This window comes from Ascaphus truei, chromosome 2, assembly GCF_040206685.1.
Source record: "Ascaphus truei isolate aAscTru1 chromosome 2, aAscTru1.hap1, whole genome shotgun sequence".
In the NCBI taxonomy this organism is placed as follows: Eukaryota; Metazoa; Chordata; class Amphibia; order Anura; family Ascaphidae; genus Ascaphus; species Ascaphus truei.
This window is the reverse complement of record NC_134484.1, coordinates 460895803-460916277: the sequence shown is the minus strand read 5'-3', so window position 1 is coordinate 460916277 and position 20475 is coordinate 460895803. Positions and strand designations below refer to the sequence as shown.

The 20475-nt window shown below is 44.2% G+C and overlaps 1 protein-coding gene across 29 annotated transcripts in view; it reads left to right on the top strand.

Annotated features, from left to right (window-relative positions):
• The window catches only part of OBSCN (obscurin, cytoskeletal calmodulin and titin-interacting RhoGEF), a 462171-nt gene extending 445870 nt beyond the window's left edge, over positions 1–16301 (top strand). For all 29 annotated transcript variants that reach the window (XM_075588062.1, XM_075588043.1, XM_075588055.1 and 26 more), the window contains 9 exons: positions 1510–1677; positions 2273–2395; positions 3355–3522; positions 7375–7453; positions 9615–9854; positions 10264–10487; positions 12882–12957; positions 14203–14352; positions 14822–16301. In XM_075588062.1, coding sequence (XP_075444177.1) covers positions 1510–1677; positions 2273–2395; positions 3355–3522; positions 7375–7453; positions 9615–9854; positions 10264–10487; positions 12882–12957; positions 14203–14352; positions 14822–14987 — 1394 coding nt within the window. In that variant the 3' untranslated portion in view covers positions 14988–16301. The remainder of the gene's footprint in view (positions 1–1509; positions 1678–2272; positions 2396–3354; positions 3523–7374; positions 7454–9614; positions 9855–10263; positions 10488–12881; positions 12958–14202; positions 14353–14821) is intronic.
• The last annotated feature ends 4174 nt before the right edge of the window (positions 16302–20475 follow it).

Sequence of the window (20475 nt, the reverse complement as noted above, 5' to 3'; positions counted from 1 at the left end):
CTTTGGTAGATCTGGTGGAATTAGTTTGTGATGGTTATTCCCCAGTTTTGCAGCCGGGGGCCTTTAGTGAATACCCCAAATTGAGTTTGGAAAATGCCCAGTGAAATCTGGCTCTCTGAATGACACAATTCAGCTTCTGAAATAGGACGATTGCCACTTGGTAAATCTAGTGTCAATATGATGACAGGAAGGGTCGTGCACAGACGTAGCAGCCGTTCGATAATGGAATAACTCGCGTCCATTCAAAGAGCGACAAGCGAGCTACTGTATCAGCCATGCAGGGAATCACATTATCCATGAGCTCCTGACACATTACCGGCTGCTACGTCTGTAGACCTTTAGTAAATGCAGAGTTACACAAAACATGTCAAAGGCAGGTCTCGCGGTATAAACCAGACTGCCATTTACTATCTTTGGCTCAAAGTTTCAGAGTGAACCAGTGCTATATGTTTTATCACTCTTTAGCACAAGGAGTGGGCAACTCCAGTCCTCAAGGGCCACCAACAGGTCAGTTTTTCAGGATATCCCTGCTTCAGCACAGGTGGCTCAATCAGTCTTTGACTGAGCCAACTGTGCTGAACAGGGATTGTTTGAGCTACCTGTGATGGAGCAGGGACTGACACAGACACTCTGACACAGTCACTCACTGACACAGACACTCTCTGACACAGTCACTCACTGACACAGACACTCACTGACACAGACACTCACGGACACAGACACTCACTGACACAGACACTCACTGACACAGACACTCACTGACACAGACACTCACTGACACAGACACTCACTGACACAGACACTCACTGACACAGACACTCACTGACACAGACACTCTCTGACACAGACACTCACTGACACAGACACTCACTGACAGACACTCACTGACACAGACACTCTCTGACACAGACACTCTCTGACACAGACACTCTCTGACACAGACACTCACTGACACAGACACTCTCTGACACAGACACTCTCTGACACAGACACTCTCTGACACAGACACTCTCTGACACACACACTCTCTGACACAGACACTCACTGACACAGACACTCACACACACCTCTCTCACTTTAAGTGAGCTGCCGGCGCACGCGCGCTCTTGCCTGATCCTTCCTCTCCCCTCCTGTCAGCCGGAAGTTGACACGACTTCCGGCGCCGGCAGAGAGAGGAAGGAGAGCAGTGACCGGGCGGCTTTGCTGCTTAGCTCGGTAGCCGCCAGATCCCAGCTATGTCGGGTGCCGCCGGGCCTGGGGCAGCATGGAAGAGTTGTCCCAGCTCTCCCCCCCCCCCCCTTGTGGCCGCGTAACCCCTGAGGGGTGCTCGCGTAACCCCGGGGTCCTGCGGCACCCTGGTTGGAAATCACTGCTCTACGATTACGCGCGTGGATTTGGATAGCCGGACAAACAAACTTTCCGGATTATAGTATAGCTGACATGTTCCGTTCAGTTCTCCTTCCTCACGACTGTGTGATGGACGGTTCCCTCACGTCTCTCTCTCTTCAGATGGAGTAGCTATCCCCAGCAGTGACAGACTGCTCATCTCTTCCACTCTGAAGAACTACCAGCTCCTCACCATACTTGCGGTTACTGCGCAGGATCTGGGGATATATGCCTGTGTGGTCACCAGTTTCCTTGGCAGCGCCTCGACCTGCTGTATCTTAAAGAGAGCTGGTAAGTGGAGGGAATTCATTGCGTAATGGAGGGGTGGCCAACTCCAGTCCTCAAGGGCCACCAACAGGTACTTCAACACAGGTGTCTCAATCAGTGGCTCAGTCAAAGACTGAGCCAACTGTGCTGAAGCAGGGATTGTTTGAGCTACCTGTGCTGAAGCAGGGACTGATTGAACCACATGTGCTGAATCTGGATATCCTTTAAACCTGACTTATAGGTGGCCCTTGATGACTGGAGTTGCCCACCCTTGATCTAGTGCATTTCATATTATTCATTCATTAAAAGCCCTGTGGTGGTTCTTGTTCTCTCTATCAGAATCCAGCAATGTCGCAAGCAGTGTCCATGGTCACATACCTTGTCCAATGTGTTATTCCTCAAAATAATGACCATGCTATGCCCAATGTTTTAGAAATAGTACACACGATAGATAAGCCAAAATGATCCAGGCTCGTACTGAGAAGAATTTGCAGTAGAAAGCACCGGTGTCACACAGGGCACGTTAAACCTCTTCTGTACAGCAGACTCCTGCAATACATTGCTCTGCATTGATAGACATATGTCAGAACTGCAAGGTGGGCTTCTTCTCACCCGACAGAGATCCCCTGCTGCCCCACCACCCCGGAGATCGCTCAGGTGTATGAGGACGGAGCTCTTATTGTTTGGAAGCCAGTGGAATCCAGCACCCCTGTGACGTACTCTCTGCAGTGCCGGAGGGAAGGTAAACTCAGCTGTTAATAATGTGCCAATACTAAGGGGCGCCAAGTACCACTAGTTGAACTTGCTGTTTGGGATTGATTTGGAGGTGCAGCCATGGCCAGCTCGTGGTATTATGTAAATAACCCTGACGCGTTTCACTGCCAACATTTAGTCCCCACTTTATGGGCTACATTCACAGTGCTCCGTTACATGATGGCTCATAATAACATGTATTTCTGACGTAGTTTTAACACAGTTTGAATGGGACTGCCATGGACCCCTGCTGTGTTAATCCGATGGGCCATTAGTCTGTCTGCAGGAATGTCACAGAAATGTTGCAGCATTACTGGGGTATTGCCCCAGATTTACCCAGGCAAGTGTTCGGATACTCGTGGCTGCATCAGTAAATAACCCTTGCTATCTGTATGGATGAAAACACGTGCAACCATGTAAATCTGTGAATGCTGTGACTGCCGCGTTCCCCAGCAAGGGGACGCAAATAAAGATTTACGTTGCAATAGAAAAACTCCTGGCGCCCATATTTTACACCGCCTAGGAGACCGCTGACAGTCCTTGAGACAAGGTAAATAAATATGGATGCCTTCTACACCACTGCACTGATGTAACCTCCTTAGGAAGCCGGGCAAGGAGGGTTACATATATATATAGATATATAGCTTTTTTTGCGGCGGTGTGCAGCGGTACAGGTTACCGACACTTTCCGGCACCTTTTTCTCATACCTTCTCCTCTTGCTCCTCACCTCCAGCGGCATCCCCGTGTGATGACGAGTTGCCATAACAAGCTGTGTCACATGGTGCCACATTGCCATGACAACGTGACATCACATGATGCTTTATATAATCAAAACCCACTAAGGGCAAATGTATTTCTTATATTACAGAATAGATTGCCCACTGCAATTGTTGGAATCTAATCCCTTATTTTATCTCTGTCTCTTCTTCCTTTTCCCCTCCTACAAGGTGACGAATGGAGGGCTCTTGCTTCAGACATCTCGGATTGCTGCTATTCTGCCCATCACCTCGCTGAAGGACTTGTTTATTCCTTCAGGATCGCCTGCATCAGTAAAGCTGGGATGGGACCTTACAGCAATGTATCTGCTAATGTAAAGATCAGTAAAACAAATTCAGGTGAGCCATTGCAAAAGGTCCTTTTTTTTTTTTTTTTAATCTAGCACCACAGTGTAACATTTATATAGCGAATATAACCGATATTTCTAATCAGCTGCTAATAGAAAATAGAGCTGTGAGCAGAGTGTAGGTTTTGATTCTTCGGGGGTGTCACGGGAGACCAGGACTCTTTCACGGGATCACGCGCCAGACAGGACACAGAGATCAAATAAAGGGGTGTTTATTTCGGCCGTAACCAACAGACACAGCGACATCACCTAACAGAGCTACACTCACAAACCAGCGGGATACTGTGACGGTGCTCATCTCCAATCAGGAAGCGGACCAGCAGGGCTGAGGTAGGGATGCAGAATAACCGACCAGAGCCTGGGGACAGAGTCCTGTAAGAGTATCCGAAGTCGGTAAGCAGGCAGAGGTCAGGGCTGGCGGCAGTGGTGCAAAGTCTTGTAAAAAGGCAGAGGTCAGGGCAGGCAGAAAGCAGCGAGGTCGGGGTCAGCAACAAGGGAATCCAAACAGACAAAAGGGTAAGGTGTGACAGTGTAGACAAACAGGAAGTGCAAACGTAGAACCTTGCTCGGCGACTCCCACTAGTAACTGCAGCCTTATATAGCAGGCTGCCAGCACCCAAAATGGCCAAAGTGAGCAGAAAGGGCAGGCAACTTGGAAAACCCGAACCACAGCAAAACCCGACACGGATCGAGCAGAATCCTACAGTACCCACCTCTTGAGGAAAGACCTCCGGGCGATCTAAGCTGGTTTGGCAGGAAATTTCCGATGAAACGTCCGGACCAGGTTGGGAGCAACTGGTTAAGATAAATGCATGTAACCCCCTTTGGGATTACTATTTTCACTTCAAAGTTTACGGGCCTTAAACGGTTAACATGATGTGCTTGGAAAATGATACAGGGTTAGCAGAAACCTAGCCACGCCCACCTTCTAGAAGGTGTCTAACTTGTCATCTGGTATAGTATGACTTTGCAGAATCCAAGCCACTCCCTCTGTAGATGTTGTTGTTGTTTGCAAACTCAAATATATAAGAGCAAACACAGGTTCTTAGATAATGAGTAGTTTTTTGCCTGTACAGCATATAGTAAGATAATACACATTCAAAAGTCAATGAGACTTTCTGCCAGGGGAGGGCCCAAGCAGACTTTATATACACTTTAATTTCCTTTGTTTAACATAGGTTACTAGGCAGAATATAATAACTACTCCCTTATTCTAAGCCAATCATTTTACAGATCATTAAAAGCTGGTTAAAACTGGATTAAAACAGCTCTCTATGGGAGCCAGAAACTTCTTAATACAAGGAATGTAGGCGTTGAGCTACTGGCCCGGTCGTAAATTTACTGTCGAATGAAAATCATTCATACCACACACATTCACTCACACAAAATGGACACTAAAAACATAACAGAACAGACAAAATGGAAACAGAACATCGCCACAATTCTTCTCCATAGACCCCCCCACAGTCCATTTCAACAGTCGTCTCTTTTATACTTTATGAAATCTTCAGTGAGAAATGTATAGCTTTATTCTTGAAAAGCACGGTATCCATCCCTAGTAGAGGGTATTTCTTTCATGTAACCCTTTGTCCGGTACCTCAATCCCTTGGAGTCTCGCCCACTCCTTATCCATTCAAAATTGTTTTTCCCTCTCCTGACAAGTATTTATTTGTCGTTTGATCACATCAGGAGGGTATTGTTGCATAAGAAGGGTTTCTGTCTGTTCTTCATATATATCTTCTTGGAGGGGCATAGAGGGAATAACTTGAGCGGTCAGCTTGGTGATCAATCTTTTAACGCAAGAAATAACAATGAATATGATGACAAAAACACATACACATATAATCAGTCCTTGCACTAGTTTAGGTCCCAGTGATCCAAACTGCGAGCCTAGTCCCAAGTCCCAACTATAGAATACTTTCAAAGAGTCTTCCAACTTTGTCAATATTTCTTTTATCACTAGTATATCATGGGTAATATTAGCCGTATTGTCAGGTACTGTACATAGGGTACCATTAACCCTTTTAACATCCCCTGCACTCTGAGGATGATGGGAGCAATGAAGATGATATTCGATACCTAAACTCCTGCACACTTCCTGTACAATTTGTCCTGTGAAATGAGTTCCTCTGTCTGAGTAAATATTATATGGTAATCTATACCTAGGAATAAATGACTACTGCCTATTCTAAGCCTATCATCTTACAGATCATTAAAAGCTGGTTAAAACTGGATTAAAACAGCACTCTATAGGAACCAGGTGCTTCTTGGTACTAAAATTGTGGGCGTTGAGCTAAAGGCACGGTCGTAAATCTACTGTCGAACAAAACTCATTCATACCCCACACACACATTCTTTCACACAAAATGGACACCTAAAACAGAACAGACAAAATGGAAACAGAACATCGCCACAATTCTTTTCCATTGAACCCTCCCCCTCCACACCCCCCCCCCCCCCCCCAGTCCCTTTCAACAATGTCCAGGACACGGGGAGCGCAGATGGTTTACCCAAAAATGAAAAAAAATACACTATAGTGTCAAAATGTCTGGGAACCAAAAAAGATGTGCCAAACTTTGATAGGAAATATACACACATATTCCCCAGTTAAATAAGCATATCCAAAATCAGTGGCAATGGTAGTGTGGATCTTATTAGAGAGGACCTTTCCAAAGAGAACCAGAGCAGACCCATAGTGCAGACTGTATAATGGTCTGTACAAATATAAAGACTCAAATGTAACACTCACATTGTGTTAAAAATAAAGAGAGTGGGAATCACAAACGCAGCAAAGATCCAAAGGGGGGTAGCGCTCTCACCGCTTCCTACTCCTTCGCAATCCCGGCGTCGCTCTGTGAAGCTCCCACACTTTTGGGTAGAATCCCCGGATGTAAGAATTCACTGCACCGGTGTCTATTCTCTCAAGTGACGGTAACTCTACGCGTTTCACCGCTGGCAGTTTCATCAGGAGTATTCCAAGGGGGCGGGAGCAGTCGTAACTCTAGTCCTGGGCCCCGGGAACTGTGTTTGCGGCCCTGCATACATTTATATTATCTGTAGAAAATCGAATACCTCCAGACTCTGTATTACAGCCAGAGACACCAATCTGGCCCAGGTGTTTAGTTTTGGTCTTATCTCTAAAATTGTTTTGACTTCTGGAGAACAAATGTGTAACAATACAGCCTATTATGGCATTTATCATTTAAAAGCTATTTAACAAAAGTAATAATAATGCAAAATAATGTGGTTGATTATTAGCACAAAGAAAAAGTAAATAACATTTTAATTACCGATGACAATTATTATAATTATTTTATTTTACTTTATTCTTCTATATTCATTAAATATTGGCCTTGTTGCTATTCTCTGTTTTCTGCTCTATCTCTCTCTCTTCCTCCCTTCCCCTATCCCCTTATACCCCCCAATCTGTCGCCCGCTACCCCCCAATCTGCCCCCCCCTCCCCCTCTCTATCCTGCCTCCCTCTCTCCTCCCTCTTCCCTCTCTCTACTTGACTTATCACCGCTCTCTTTCTTTCTGTCCTCTTTATCCCTGCCCTCTGTAGCTTTACTTTCTTTATAAGCCCCACTCTCCGCTGTGGCAATTGACATGAAGGAAACACAAAGAGAACACTTGTTCTCACCATGTTTGCACCCCAGCTGAATCAAAACTGAGGTTTTTTCTCAGATTCGGGAAGGCTGGGCCAGACGCTGGTACGGAGAACTCATCATAACTTCCTGAACTCGCCAATCTCTAAATTCAACCACTTCCTGCATATAATTTAATACTTTATCTCATACCGTTAACTGAGCACATCAAGCCTTTCATTTCTTGTCCCCACTGCAGCATCTCTGAATCTGGCTGTACGAGAAGAGCCATGTGACACGGCAGAGACTTTGGAGAGAGATCAAATGAAGGTCAAGAGGTGGGTTGTATGGAATCCCTCATTGTGCTTAAGCATCTTTCTGATCTCAGTGATTATGTGAAATACTTAATTACCTGTATATAAACTCGATGGATTTGTGAAGGATATACAGCAAACATGTGGCACTCGTATTATGGCTAATGCTGAGTTATACTAGGATTGTTCCATTATATGTCTGCTACTTGCTCTTCCCTTTACCTGACCTACTGCAATCAAAGTTTCTAAGACTCGGTACCCCAGCCATTGCCATACCGCTTGCTTCCCTATTCAACTCTATTTTCTCTGCGGGCTATGTCCGAAAGACCTGGAAAACTGCCAGAGTTATAACAATGTTCAAAAGTGGGGACAAAAACACTGTCTCCGACTACAGGCCAATCTGTCCTCCCAATACTATCCAAAGTCATGGAAAAATGTGCTCACTCCCAATTAAGCGATTACTATACCAAGACAAATTTCGTTAGCCAATTCCAATCTGGCTTTCGCCCCAAACACTCCACCGTAACTACCCTGCTAAAAGTTTGCAATGAGATCCAGTGTGTAATGGAACGGTGACAATTCACTGGTGCAGTATTCCTAGATTTTGCAAAGGCTTTTGATACTGTTGATCATGCTATCCTGCTTAACAAACTCCAGAGCTCTGGAATAGAGGAACATGTTTTAAACTGGTTACATTCCTACCTATCAGGTAGATCCCAACATGTGTCCATCTCAGGTTCTAACTCCAGCCCTTGGATACCACCTGCAGTGTCCCGCAAAACTCTGTTTGGGGGGCCCTACTCTTCGCAATCTTCATCAATGATTTTTCTACAGCTGGAAGGGAACTTCAATACACATGCATGTGGATGACGCAATCTTATATGCACACATACCTTTCCTCTCCGACCTTGGACATGCACTTCAATCTGATTTTTTCGAGACATGAAAACTGGATTTCCCCAAACAAACTGTTTTTAAACACTGACAAACGTTAACAGTGGTATTTGGGACCAGAGTTACATTTCTAAAGCTACCAATGACTGAGCTACAGTACAGAGCAAAAGCAACTCTAATACCACCCTAGCCCCTGTTACTAGTTTTAAATATCTGGGCATATGGTTTGACTCCCATTTAACATTTGGGTTGCACATTGATACCCTGACATCCTAAACCTATGCCAAACTAGGTGTACTTTATAGGAACAAATCCTCCCTAAGCCCACTGGTCTGAAAGTTCATCACACAGCGGATGCAAATGTCAATGATAGATTATGGGGACATAGTATATTGTGCAGTACCCCAAACTCACCTTAGCAAACTAGACACCCTCTTCAACTCAATATCCTGTTTTGTCCTACAATGTAACTACAACACACATCAAGAATACAACAATAACTAGTATTGGCCATCACTTGAGTCTAGGCACAAAGTTTCTTTTCCCTGCCTTGCCTCTCACAGCCGACACCAGTCTAAGTTCTTGCAAAACTAAAGCTGTATCACATTTTAATCTGGTCTGTAACTGCTACATACGCCTATAATATATCGTCCCTGTAGAGGTAAAACTCATTAAGTGCATTTTTTATAAAAACTCACTAAATGCTCTTCTTGTCTGGATATCTGGATATTTGTATAGAAAAACTCATTTGAGACACCTAATCTTCAGAACTTGTCATATCAAAATACCTTCCTTTTAAATACATAGCTTTTCCTGTCTAAAAGAGCATTTAATCGCCTTTTCCTCAATTCTCAAGGAATGTAATTAATGACTTTCACCTCCACAATGACGATATATTATCATTAACTGTTCATGAAATGTCTTTAAATATAATGTATAACACTGTTAATTTAATGTAACCATGTATTGTCATCATAACTCTGTGACCAGGACATACTTGAAAACGAGAGAAACTCTCAATTTATTACTTCTTGGTAACACATTTTATAGCTAAATAAATACCTTACGTCTTCAGTACGGAAGTATGAAAAGGAGGTAGGGTGCAAGAACATGAGTATTGGGAGAACAGCAGAATAATACTCTTCCTTCTCTACGTTTTAACTCCGAGACGAATGTACAGGATTTCTCTGTTGTTTTACTGTGTCACTGATATGACTTTTCTCGTTTTTTGGCTCACATTAGATCATTCATCCAAGGTAACAACTCATGGGTATTGTCTGTGTCTTCTCAGGGGTCGCTTCAGCGTTGTCAGGCCGTGCAGGGAGAAGTCAAGTGGAAGAGTTCTTGCAGCAAAAATCATATCATACAAAGAAGAGAAGAAGGAGTCCACTGTGATGGAATACCTGATCCTGAAGAAGCTCCACCATACCAACATAGTTCAGTTACACGGCGCCTATCTGAGCCCACAGCACCTGGTTTTAGTCCTCGAGCTGTGTGAGGGGCAGGAGCTTCTGCAATGTTTGTCTGCAGGGTATGACTACTTGCAAATGCTTTACAGATTGAATGCATACTGACAAACCTAACAGCATGTTACATGGCTATTGTGCTTCATAAAATACCATCTCCAACAGATCTGAAAATAAAAACCTGTGTTCATCCCCTCCTTCTGGTATTATGAAGTGTTAAAGTATTAAGACAGGAGTGGTTAACTCCAGTCCTCAAGGGCCACCAACAGGTCAAGTTTTCAGGATGTCCCTTCTTCGGCCAAGCCACCTGTGCAGAAGCAGGGATGTTAAAACCTGACCTGTTGATGGCCCTTGATGCCTGGCGTTGGCCAACCCTGGTTTAAAGATGAAACAAAAGTGTTGCTAGACAATGTTCAGTATCAAATAAATTGTGTAGGTTGGACATTCTGTTTTTCTGTATGTTATCTCTCCTAGGTTGTCTTACTCAGAGCTGGAGGTCAGAGATTATCTCTGGCAGATGCTTAGCGCTGTGGAATTTCTCCATGCTAATCAGATCCTGCACCTGGACTTGAGGTCAGAAAACACGATCGTAACCGAACATAAACTACTCAAAATCTTGGATTTTGGTAACGCGCAGTTCTACTGTCCAGACAAGGTCATTACATTAGGAAGGTACCTGGATTACCTAGAAACAATGGGTAAGTTTGCTATCAACATATCATCAACATTGAATGGTTATCTTGGTTAAACTGTGAGAACTGGGGCTTCTCTCTATAGTCCCATATATAGTCCCATATTAGCTGCGAAACTGTCTTCCCCGTGCCACTCCTCGTCCAGTTGAATGGAGGTAAGGTCTCCTCCAACATGTGAAGTAGGGGGCCTGTATATACTCAGACTCAAGCCCAGATTTACTAAATGGTGATGAGCTTTACAGCACGTTTAGGTTTAGCACAGTTCAGTAAGCCTGGTCTTTAGTGCTGTCACCTTATGCCTCACTAATATAGACCTGACTACCCATTGCAGGTAAAGATGAGCCAGTTGGGGTTTTTGGAATCTCAACCCCCTGAACATCAGCAATCCAAGCAACATTTTCCACAGGGCTATTAGCTTCATTTTAATGCAGTTTGCCAAGGTTTGGGGTTCTGGATTTCAAAAATCCAAACTCGCTCATCTCTAAGGTCACGTCTACCCTGAACTGATTCACATATGGTCCCACGGGCTTTACTATTTTTCCTTGTTGTAAATCAATACATGTTAATGACTTCACATCACCAAATGTCCTCAGAATAGAATTTACAATAAGTTCAAATGTTTTATGTTGGATTTTGGTAACGCGCAGGTCTACTGTCCCGACAAGGTCATTACATATTATTTAAATGATTATTCTTTCTATGATTCTTTAAATAGTGTTTTAAATAGCGACAAGCCAAATTAAGTCACTAGTTCCACATTAGTCATTGTTTGTTATAAAGTAGTGAACTATAAACAGAAAATAATATTAGATAATTGGGTGAGAGAGTAGATTAAAACCATTGGTGGAGATTCAATAAGCTCCGATAATGGTATTAACTGCAACTGACTTGAATGATTACGTACCGATACCACATATCAGAGTTTAGAGACTCACGCCCATAGATTGATACAGAATTTTGCACATAGACTGATAAGAGATTTTGTATTTTACTGTATACTAAATGTTATATACATTTAAGCATACATACTTAAGATACATCAATATTAGGGTTTGTACATGAAAAAACAAGTGTTACTTTCGTAGGACATGTTTTGTAAAAATTTGATTTTTCCTGTGCAGCCCATCTACCCCCCCCCCCCCCCAAGTGAGATTGGGGGTGGTATGCTCCTATCAGCTACTCTGGTGCTGTTTCTTGACCTGTTGGTAACAGGAGGGCTGAGCGCTCTGCGGTGGTATGGGGAGAAAGCAGGACAGGAAGGACAGGTTACCTTGATCTCTCTGGTGCAGTGTCTCCAGCCAGCAAGGATCCCCTGTAGATATTCAGGTGATGGACCCCCACTGAGACTCCTTCATTCTCAGAGACAGGAACACACACAGCATATCTTTTCTGTTCTTTATTCACAGGCAGCTCCAGTACAGAGAATAGCAGGGTTCACAGGTTTCTCATCATCCTCTACCTATTTCTCTCCATGTTGTATAACTCAGAGCTCTTCCCTGAGCAGCATAATTCCCCTCCCTCCCTGCCCCTCATGGGTGGGAGGGAGAGACCTCTCTCTTTCTTCTATCTCTCTGCCCACTGTAACTCTCCCAGAACTCCACTGGACTAATTTTGGAGGATGTCACAATTTGGAATCTTTGTGACTCATAGCAAGCCAGAGCCGGATACAGATTGGCCCACACACACCAGGGGGCGTTCCAACCAATATCCACCCCTCAGATTAACATCCTCAGAAGTTGCTAGGCCTGCCCTTGAATACTGATGACATCATTCAAGGCTGTAACACACACAGGCCTAAAGAAGGAATTAACCTTTCCACTGCCTGCACTAACAGGACTGACAGAGGAAAGGCCCAGAGGAAAAGTAGTAACTGCCGGCAGGCTATGTTACACCTGTTTAACCACCCGATTCTAACATGGATTTTCAACTAGTGGAACTCCTAAAATATGATGGAAATACAGTAGTAATACTTCAAACTTGCAAGTTGCTCTTTATTTTACAACTCACAAAATAGCTTGCTACTATACTGTCATTTCTAGCATAATCTCAATAGCCAGCTTTGGAAACAATGGAAGGTGTAACAATAGCTGTAGAACTCTCAAAATAATACTTCAGCCGCTGACAAGAAGTACTTTACAAATAGCGGTAATCCTGTTTATTGTTTCCCTGTGTGTAAGTGTTCCCCCTTCAGCAGTAAATGGCTTAAAATCATGTTTCATATTGTAAGATCTTCCGATGAGAAAACGACTATAAAATCAGCACTGTGCATAAAACCGCCATCCTATGTTCATGCTGTCTGCATGCCACTGTTATCTACCTTAACTCTGTACAAGGGAAATAATGGCTATAAGGTTTCAGTGTCTGAGTCTTATATCTCAATAAATAGAGCTTCTTTTTCAGCTCCAGAACTTTTGGAAGGGCAGGGAGCTGTCCCCCCAACGGATGTGTGGTCGGTCGGTATTACAGCATTCTTTATGTAAGTGTAGCTTTGATATGGGTTCATTTATTGGTGTTCATAATTAAGAGACCATTGTGAATATTCAGGCCCATTTTTACTAAGCAGGCTTCTATACAAAAACCAAACTGGATCAGCCCTCACAAATAATAATGACGGACTTACGTTTTGCTTTTGGTCTCACCAAGTTTAAGCCTGACGCAGGGGCCAGGAGGCATTCAAACGTCGCTCTATTGTGCACATATAGCAGTGTGCGTGTCTGCTAACACCTCTCCCTGTGGGTGCTGATTCTTTCTGTATTGCTGCTTTTTTTTTTTATAAATTAAAGAAGAACCTTGGTGGGACCAAAAGCAAAACGTCAGTCCTTCATTATTATTATGTTTGAGTGCGGATCCAGTTTGTTTTTTGTATAGTTGTATGCATCTTGCGGTGTGGATGCAGGGTCATAGCACCTCTCGCTGATTCGTGTACGACAGGGTGAGTGCTAGCTCATTCTGTTCTTCTATGAATAAGCAGTCTTCTGCCATCAGGCGCCTTCCGGCGCTGGAAGACGGCTGACAGCCTAATGAAGTCAAGGTGCTCTAAATTGAGCGCCAGAAGGGGCCTTATTTCTGAAGACTGCTGTGTAAATATGACCCTCGGTGTGACTTGGCTTTATGATAAAAAGGAACCTGAATTGCATGTTGTGTCTACTTGTTGTTCCTTCTATGGGTAGCGAAACATTCCTAGACTTATTTTGAAGTTAGGTGGGAATACTTGGATGTTTTCTTCCAATGTACTGATATCCTTAATTGCACCACACCCCGGATTTGCACGTGAAGGTGTAAGACACTATTTGACTTTGAAGACAGCTGTGTGAACCAACAAACATCAAGCTCAATTGCAGGTTAACACACCAGAACATGGGTTAACTCCCATTGACTTGTACCCAAATCCGTAATGGACCTTGATGAATAACCCCTGTATGTAGATTTTAGTTGTGCTGCGAAAAGCCTTGATACCCCCCCAATTTCTTATGATTTCACATTTTATTTTTGTAGGAGCAATTTACATCCCCTGAGCCACATTTCAAATCTGTACGAATGCACTTCTGCAGATATGTGCTCCACAAGTTACCGATATGTCTCATTTGTGTAGTGACAATACGGCAGCCATGGATTTGGGTTTCCGCTACTTAAAACGATGCAGTAACGCAGTAAAAATATGAATGATTACGATTGGAGTTAACAGAAACCTACGTTCTTCGTTCTTTGCTCGTTTCCTTAGGTTGAGCTCCGAATATCCATTCAGCTCTGACACCGCGTCCGAGTTGGAAAAGGGCATCAAGAAAGGAATGATCAAGTTTACGAGATGCTACGCGGGATTATCTGGGGGGGCCGTGTCCTTCTTGCAGAGCACGTTGTGGTCAAATCCATGGTACGAGACCTGCCATTATTGAAGACTTATATGGAGTTCTGCTAGCATTTTAGCCTTATTATTATACGGGTTAATAAAGTGGAAATGCTGGTTACATTTTTTAAAGTTGTTTTAATAGATGCAGCTGTTGCTTAGCTTTAGGAAAATGGGTGGATTAGTAGAATCTAATCTGTGGATTTAGCAACTCGTGGCGGTTCTTAAAAATTCACCACCGGATTGCTGAATCAGCGGATTGGATTCTACCAATCCGTTCACGGGTTGCGGAAGCCGCGGAGTGTATTGGTAATAATGATAAAACTCCGCAAAACGCCAATCGCCCTTTTTCAGATTGACCCGCTGAAATCCGCTGACCAAAGGGACCGACCGATCCGCTGCGGGTCCAGATCCGCCATAAAAATCGGCCCATCTCTAGACATGAGTGGTCTTTGCATTATCTAACACAGCTATGACACCTTTTCTCCCGTTGCAGGGGAAGGCCCTCCGCCTCAGACTGTCTCAAGTTGCCATGGCTACAGGAGGCGGGGCTGGCCACGTTGCAGCAACCTCCGGTCTTTTTCTCCAGTGCCAAATTGAGGCGCTTCGTGCAGGAGAGGAGGAGGAGAGACCCGCTCGCCCGGCAGCAAGTCTACGAATGAGACGTTGATCACTTTGCTGTTAACATGAAGATCAATAGAGTTCACTGTGTATTTCTATTATATTTCAGAATGTATTTAAATCAAAGATCCAATATTCTATTATGCTGCTTCATATCAACGCTGAGTAAGGTTGCCAGGTGTCCAGTATTGAACCGGACTGTCCAGTATTTGGATACTCTGTCCAGTAGAAAAATAGAGGTAATACTGAACATGTATGAGTCCGGTATTACCTCTCTGAACATGTATGAGTCCGGTATTACCTCTCTGAACATGTATGAGTCTGGTATTACCTCTCTGAACATGTATGAGTCCGATATTAACTCTGTGAACATGTATGAGTCTGGTATTACCTCTCTGAACATGTATGAGTCCGGTATTACCTCTCTGAACATGTATGAGTCCGATATTACCTCTCTGAACATGTATGAGTCCGGTATTACCTCTCTGAACATGTATGAGTCCGGTATTACCTCTCTGAACATGTATGAGTCCGGTATAACCTCTCTGAACATGTATGAGTCCGGTATTACCTCTCTGAACATGTATGAGTCCGGTATTACCTCTCTGAACATGTATGAGTCCGATATTACCTCTCTGGACGTAGTGACCTGACCGTGGGATTTTCCCGAGCAGGGTTGCTGCTAGGGGTGCTGGGCAGCTTCCTCCGTTCTGAATGTCTGCTGTTGGGTAATGCAGCCAATCAGGAGGAGGTGTCAAGAGCCCTGAGGGTGAGGCCATGGAGAGGAGGAAACAGGAAGGAGCGGTGAGAGGGTTGTGTGTGTCCGTCTGTCTCAAGCACATCACACCTTTCACAATTGTGTCCAGTGATTTTGGAGAAACCACCTGGCAACCCTAACACAGAGAGAGGGAATTCTTCTAAATATGCATTTGTAGACTGTCCTAACTGCCGTTCAACATACCCAGCTAGTTAGAGGTGTATTGCTTGTTTGGAGGTGAAATTGTAGATCTCCCTGAAAATGCAGTGTGCACGGATATTGCTTTCAGTCCACATAGACTTTCTGGAAGTTATAGTAGCTTAACTATGTATGAAAGGTTGATTGTGTCTTGTCCCCACTGCCTTCTATGTCACGATAACAGAAACATGCTTTCCAAAATGAGGGCGTTTTTCTTTGGGATTTAAGGCCTGGTACTGGGGGTATCAGGTGAAATGTTTGTAGAGCCCCAATAATGGCCCTTGGTTCCTCTTCTGCTCTCATTAGAAGAAGCTGAAGAAGGTTGGACTTGAGCAGCAGTAGTATTTCGGTAAGAGATGTCTGATCCCAAGGAGGGGAAGGGGTGCACAGCCGGGGGGGGGGGGGGGGAAATGGAGCTCAGCACAAAAAGGTAAATTAAGATCAAGTTATTGGATGGGTGACATCAAAGAACAAGATGTGGGCACGAGGTAACTATCTACCAGATCATTCGGGTTTAAAGAAGTCATTGACTCAACGCTAGCAGCAACACTCGTACTTGACACACCAAGACCGATTATGGTTACATATATATCCCTTTAATATACCCTGTTTCACCGGTCCTTGGACTATTAGCCTATTTTTCCCATAGTATTTCAGTAGTACGAGTAGTATAATAATAGCATTGTTTTGAAAGATAACCCTTTTAATGCCAGGGGTGAGGGGGTCACAGTTGCACATCAATGTGTTGCTGGCAGTGAAAGTGTCAACCATGTGCTGCGTTGCCGTTGTCATTACGTGTCAGATAAACAAAGACCGCAAACAAGTTGGCATAAACAAATATATACATATGCAATACCGTGGGTCTGGGTTTTGAGCCTGCTAAAATGGTATATGTCTAATCCAGGAGTGGCCGACTCTAGTTCTCAAGGGCCACCAACAGGTTAGGTTTTCAGGACTGAGCCACTGATTGAGCCACCTGTGATGAAGCAGGGATATCCTGAAAACCTGTCCTGTTGGTGGCCCTTGAGGACTGGAGTCGGCCACTCCTGGTCTAACCATTACGTAGTCAGGTGACATCACTTGTGCTAAGGATGCGAGACCAGCTTGTGAGCACAAGGCGGCATCTCAAGTGGAAAACATTTTTCAGGTTGATGTGAAATAAAGCAGAAGCTCACCTGCGGGTCCAATAAATCTGTGTGCGCCACTGCAGCAAGGCATCCAAACAGGACTGCGCGCCCCAAACCCCCAGCTCTGCAGAAGGCATGTCATACACGTGGCGGCTTGTTTTATTCCTGTTATAACGCGTGTTTGGACTCATTTTATCGAGTGTGTAGAAAAAGGCTAAAAAAATAACGTTTGGGACGCTGATTTTCTTCTTGTTAAATTTGGCTGGGTGATTGTACTTGAAGCCCAAACTATTCTCACGCTGCCCGTCAGGCTGGCAGCTCACTAGTCACTGCACCTACAACAGCAGAATGGCCCAATATTTAACTGTGTCTTGTTTAAATCTTCTTTACCTACAACTTGTACATTTGGGGGGTTTTTTGTGTGTGATTTTTTTTTACAGCATGATAGACTTAAGGGAACATATTTTAAAGTGAGATTTTATTCAGTCTGGTTGAAGAGGAGGCACATGTAATATCCAACGCCAATTAATAATGTATACTTTGCATGTACTTTGAACATCTTTCCTGTATGATTTACCTGTATGATTTTGCTAAATAAAGTATTTTGACAGTGATTTGCGTCAGATTTTTTGGGGAGGGGGATGTTTGCTCGAGGATGACGCCTCTTTGATGCCATAGGGGCCAGAACTCAATCACGCTTTCAAAATCAGTTCCACTTACACCGAGAAATTATTTAATCTTTACAGTACCCTAACGACATACCTGGTACAGCTTGCGCCATGGCACGCCAGAGGCGGTTGTGATGTGTAGAGGTTTGCCCTCACGTTATTACTTCTTTTCTAGGGGTTTAATCGTGATCAAACAGTCGCCGCATTTAGTTTGCTCCCTCACGGTCAATAACACCACAATCTCACCAACACCTCAAGCCTGCCCCCTAGGGGTAATCTCTGCCCTCTCCTTCACTCCTCATAATCACTCCCTCACTAAGTCCTGCCACCTCCACCTCTGAAATATCGCTGGGATATGCCCTTTTCTCACTCACTCATCCAGTCCCACCTTAACTACTGCAACCTTCTCTTAGGTGGCATTCCCCACGTCCGCCTCTCCCAACTCCAATCCATCCCAAAAAAAAATGCTCCTGCCAGACACATCTACCTCGCTCACCCTCCACTTCGGCTGCACCACTATGCAAATCCCTACTCCGCCTTCTCATATTCTCTAGAATACAATTTAAAACTCTGGTTCTCACTTGCAATTCTCTCAATGACACTGCCCCCTCCCACTTACATTTCAGCCGTCATCCCTAAATACATACCTACCCCCCCTACATTCTGTCCTTGACTTCCGTCTTTCCTCCGGCCTTATTACCTCCTCTCACTCCCGCCTACAAGACTTCTCCCGTACTGCCCTCTCTCGCACCATCAGACTCTCTCCCAGCTTTCTGGTGTCTGAAAAGTCCTTTTTAAGGAAGCCCATCTGGCATATCCCAAACATCTACCAACTCCACTCCCCCAACTCTATTGGGACCTGCTGTGTGGCTGGACCAGGCTCCGCGCTAACACCCATACGTCCAAAGCTAAATGGGATCAGCTGTGCGACTGGACCAGACTCCATCCCGAGGCATGCTCCGTTCCACAACGAGCAGCCACTTCGCTTCTTGTTTCAACATTGTCCCGGATTCCCTCTATAGTGTAAGCTCTCAGAAGCACCAGACCCTCATTGCCTTCTGTATCTGTTTGTCCTTATTGCGTATATGTCCATCTGTGTATGTCATTGACGTCACGCTGTACCCCCCATTGTACCGAGCTGTGGAATATGTTGGCGCTTTACAAATAATCGATACTGAAATATTTGTTTATTGTACCAAAAGTTTTATAGGGATTTTTAATCAAATGTGTTAATTTGATATAAAATACAAAGTTATGGTAGCTGTACTGGAGAAGTATATGTTTCCTGAGGTTGGGGTGCCTTTAATGGACCAACACAGAGTTTTTCATAGATAAATTATAGTAAACCGAGCTCTTGAAACCAACTATGGGGCCTATGCAGAGAGCAGCGCTATTTCAAAATTCGCCATTTTTTGGAGAAAATCGCGCAGAAAACAGCAGAAAATGGCGAGTTACGAAAAACGCACCAATTTTTCTTTTCTATTTCTAAAACTCGCCTCGCGGCTGGCGAGAACCTCCATCTCGCCAGTTTTAAAAATATCCTAATGCAGAGAGGCGCGAACGGCATCTAGCGGCTGTTCGCGCCAATAAAATGGCGCGATTGTCTCCTTTTTGCCTCGCCAGAAAAAATTGGCAAGAAGCTGCCGCTCGCGGCCATTGCAAAGGGAAAAAAAAGGCGCGATTTTTTTTTTACACATTTCTGAAACGCGCATCTCGCCAATTTAAACTCGCCACACGCATTCATGTTAAACATAGCAGAATTCGCACATTTCTGCATATGGAGAATAAAACTCTCCAAAAAAGCTACTTTTTAATAAACTCGGCAATTTTAAAATTCGCTGCTCTCTGCATAGGCCCCATAGTCTCTTTATATATCATTCATTATTTTAACATGAGTTTCTGGGTTCAACAGTTATTTACTAGCACATACTCCATGAAGATCTGAAACAAATGACATGCTGTATTGATGCTAGGTGTCAGTGTGTTCCTTGGTACATTGTAATGAACCCATGTCCTGTGAATTAAAGTTCTTCCCTGGTCAACTTCTGAATCCCCCACCCCTTCCAGAAATGCCACATATCAAACCATGACAGAGTGTAGTTAGGTGCTATACAATTGCTCCAGTTACTGTGATGTGATCTATAGGGAGGACCAGCTCAATGAGTAATGACACCGAGCCTGAATCAGGGGATTTTGGTTCAATTCCTGGTGTCAGCCGCTTGTGACCTTGGGCAAGTCACTTTATCTCCCCATGCCTCAGGCACCAAAACATAGGATTATAAACTGGGCAAAACAAAAATGGTACACAGCACTCAATAAATTAGTACAATGACTATGCGCAGGGTGCACAAGGAACAGGGGGGGCCCAAATTGGGACTTAATTGGGGTGGGGGTCCATCCTGGATAGCCCATTCAAGGTGTCAACTGTACTACACAAATTCTAAGACATGGTCTGGGTAGAGGAGCTTCAAAGCTTCCTCTACAAGGGGTGGGCTTATGCCGGTGCCTGAGGAAAAAAATGTATTTATGTCAGGGAAAAAGATTTAGAAAAAATTATATCTCACCAGAGCGCTTGAGCATGATGGTCCCGGCGGCTTCTCTGAGCTGGTGGGGCATCTGACATCTTTGTGCAAGCAGTGGGTTGGAGGGCTGGAAGTTGAAAGCTTTGAGGGGTTATTGGATCTTGGGTTCATGAGCAATTTTTAACCCTGTGCCCACCTGAAGTGAGAAAGTGGGTTAAGGACCGAGATCCTAAGTCAGCCACAGAGGCTGGCAAGCT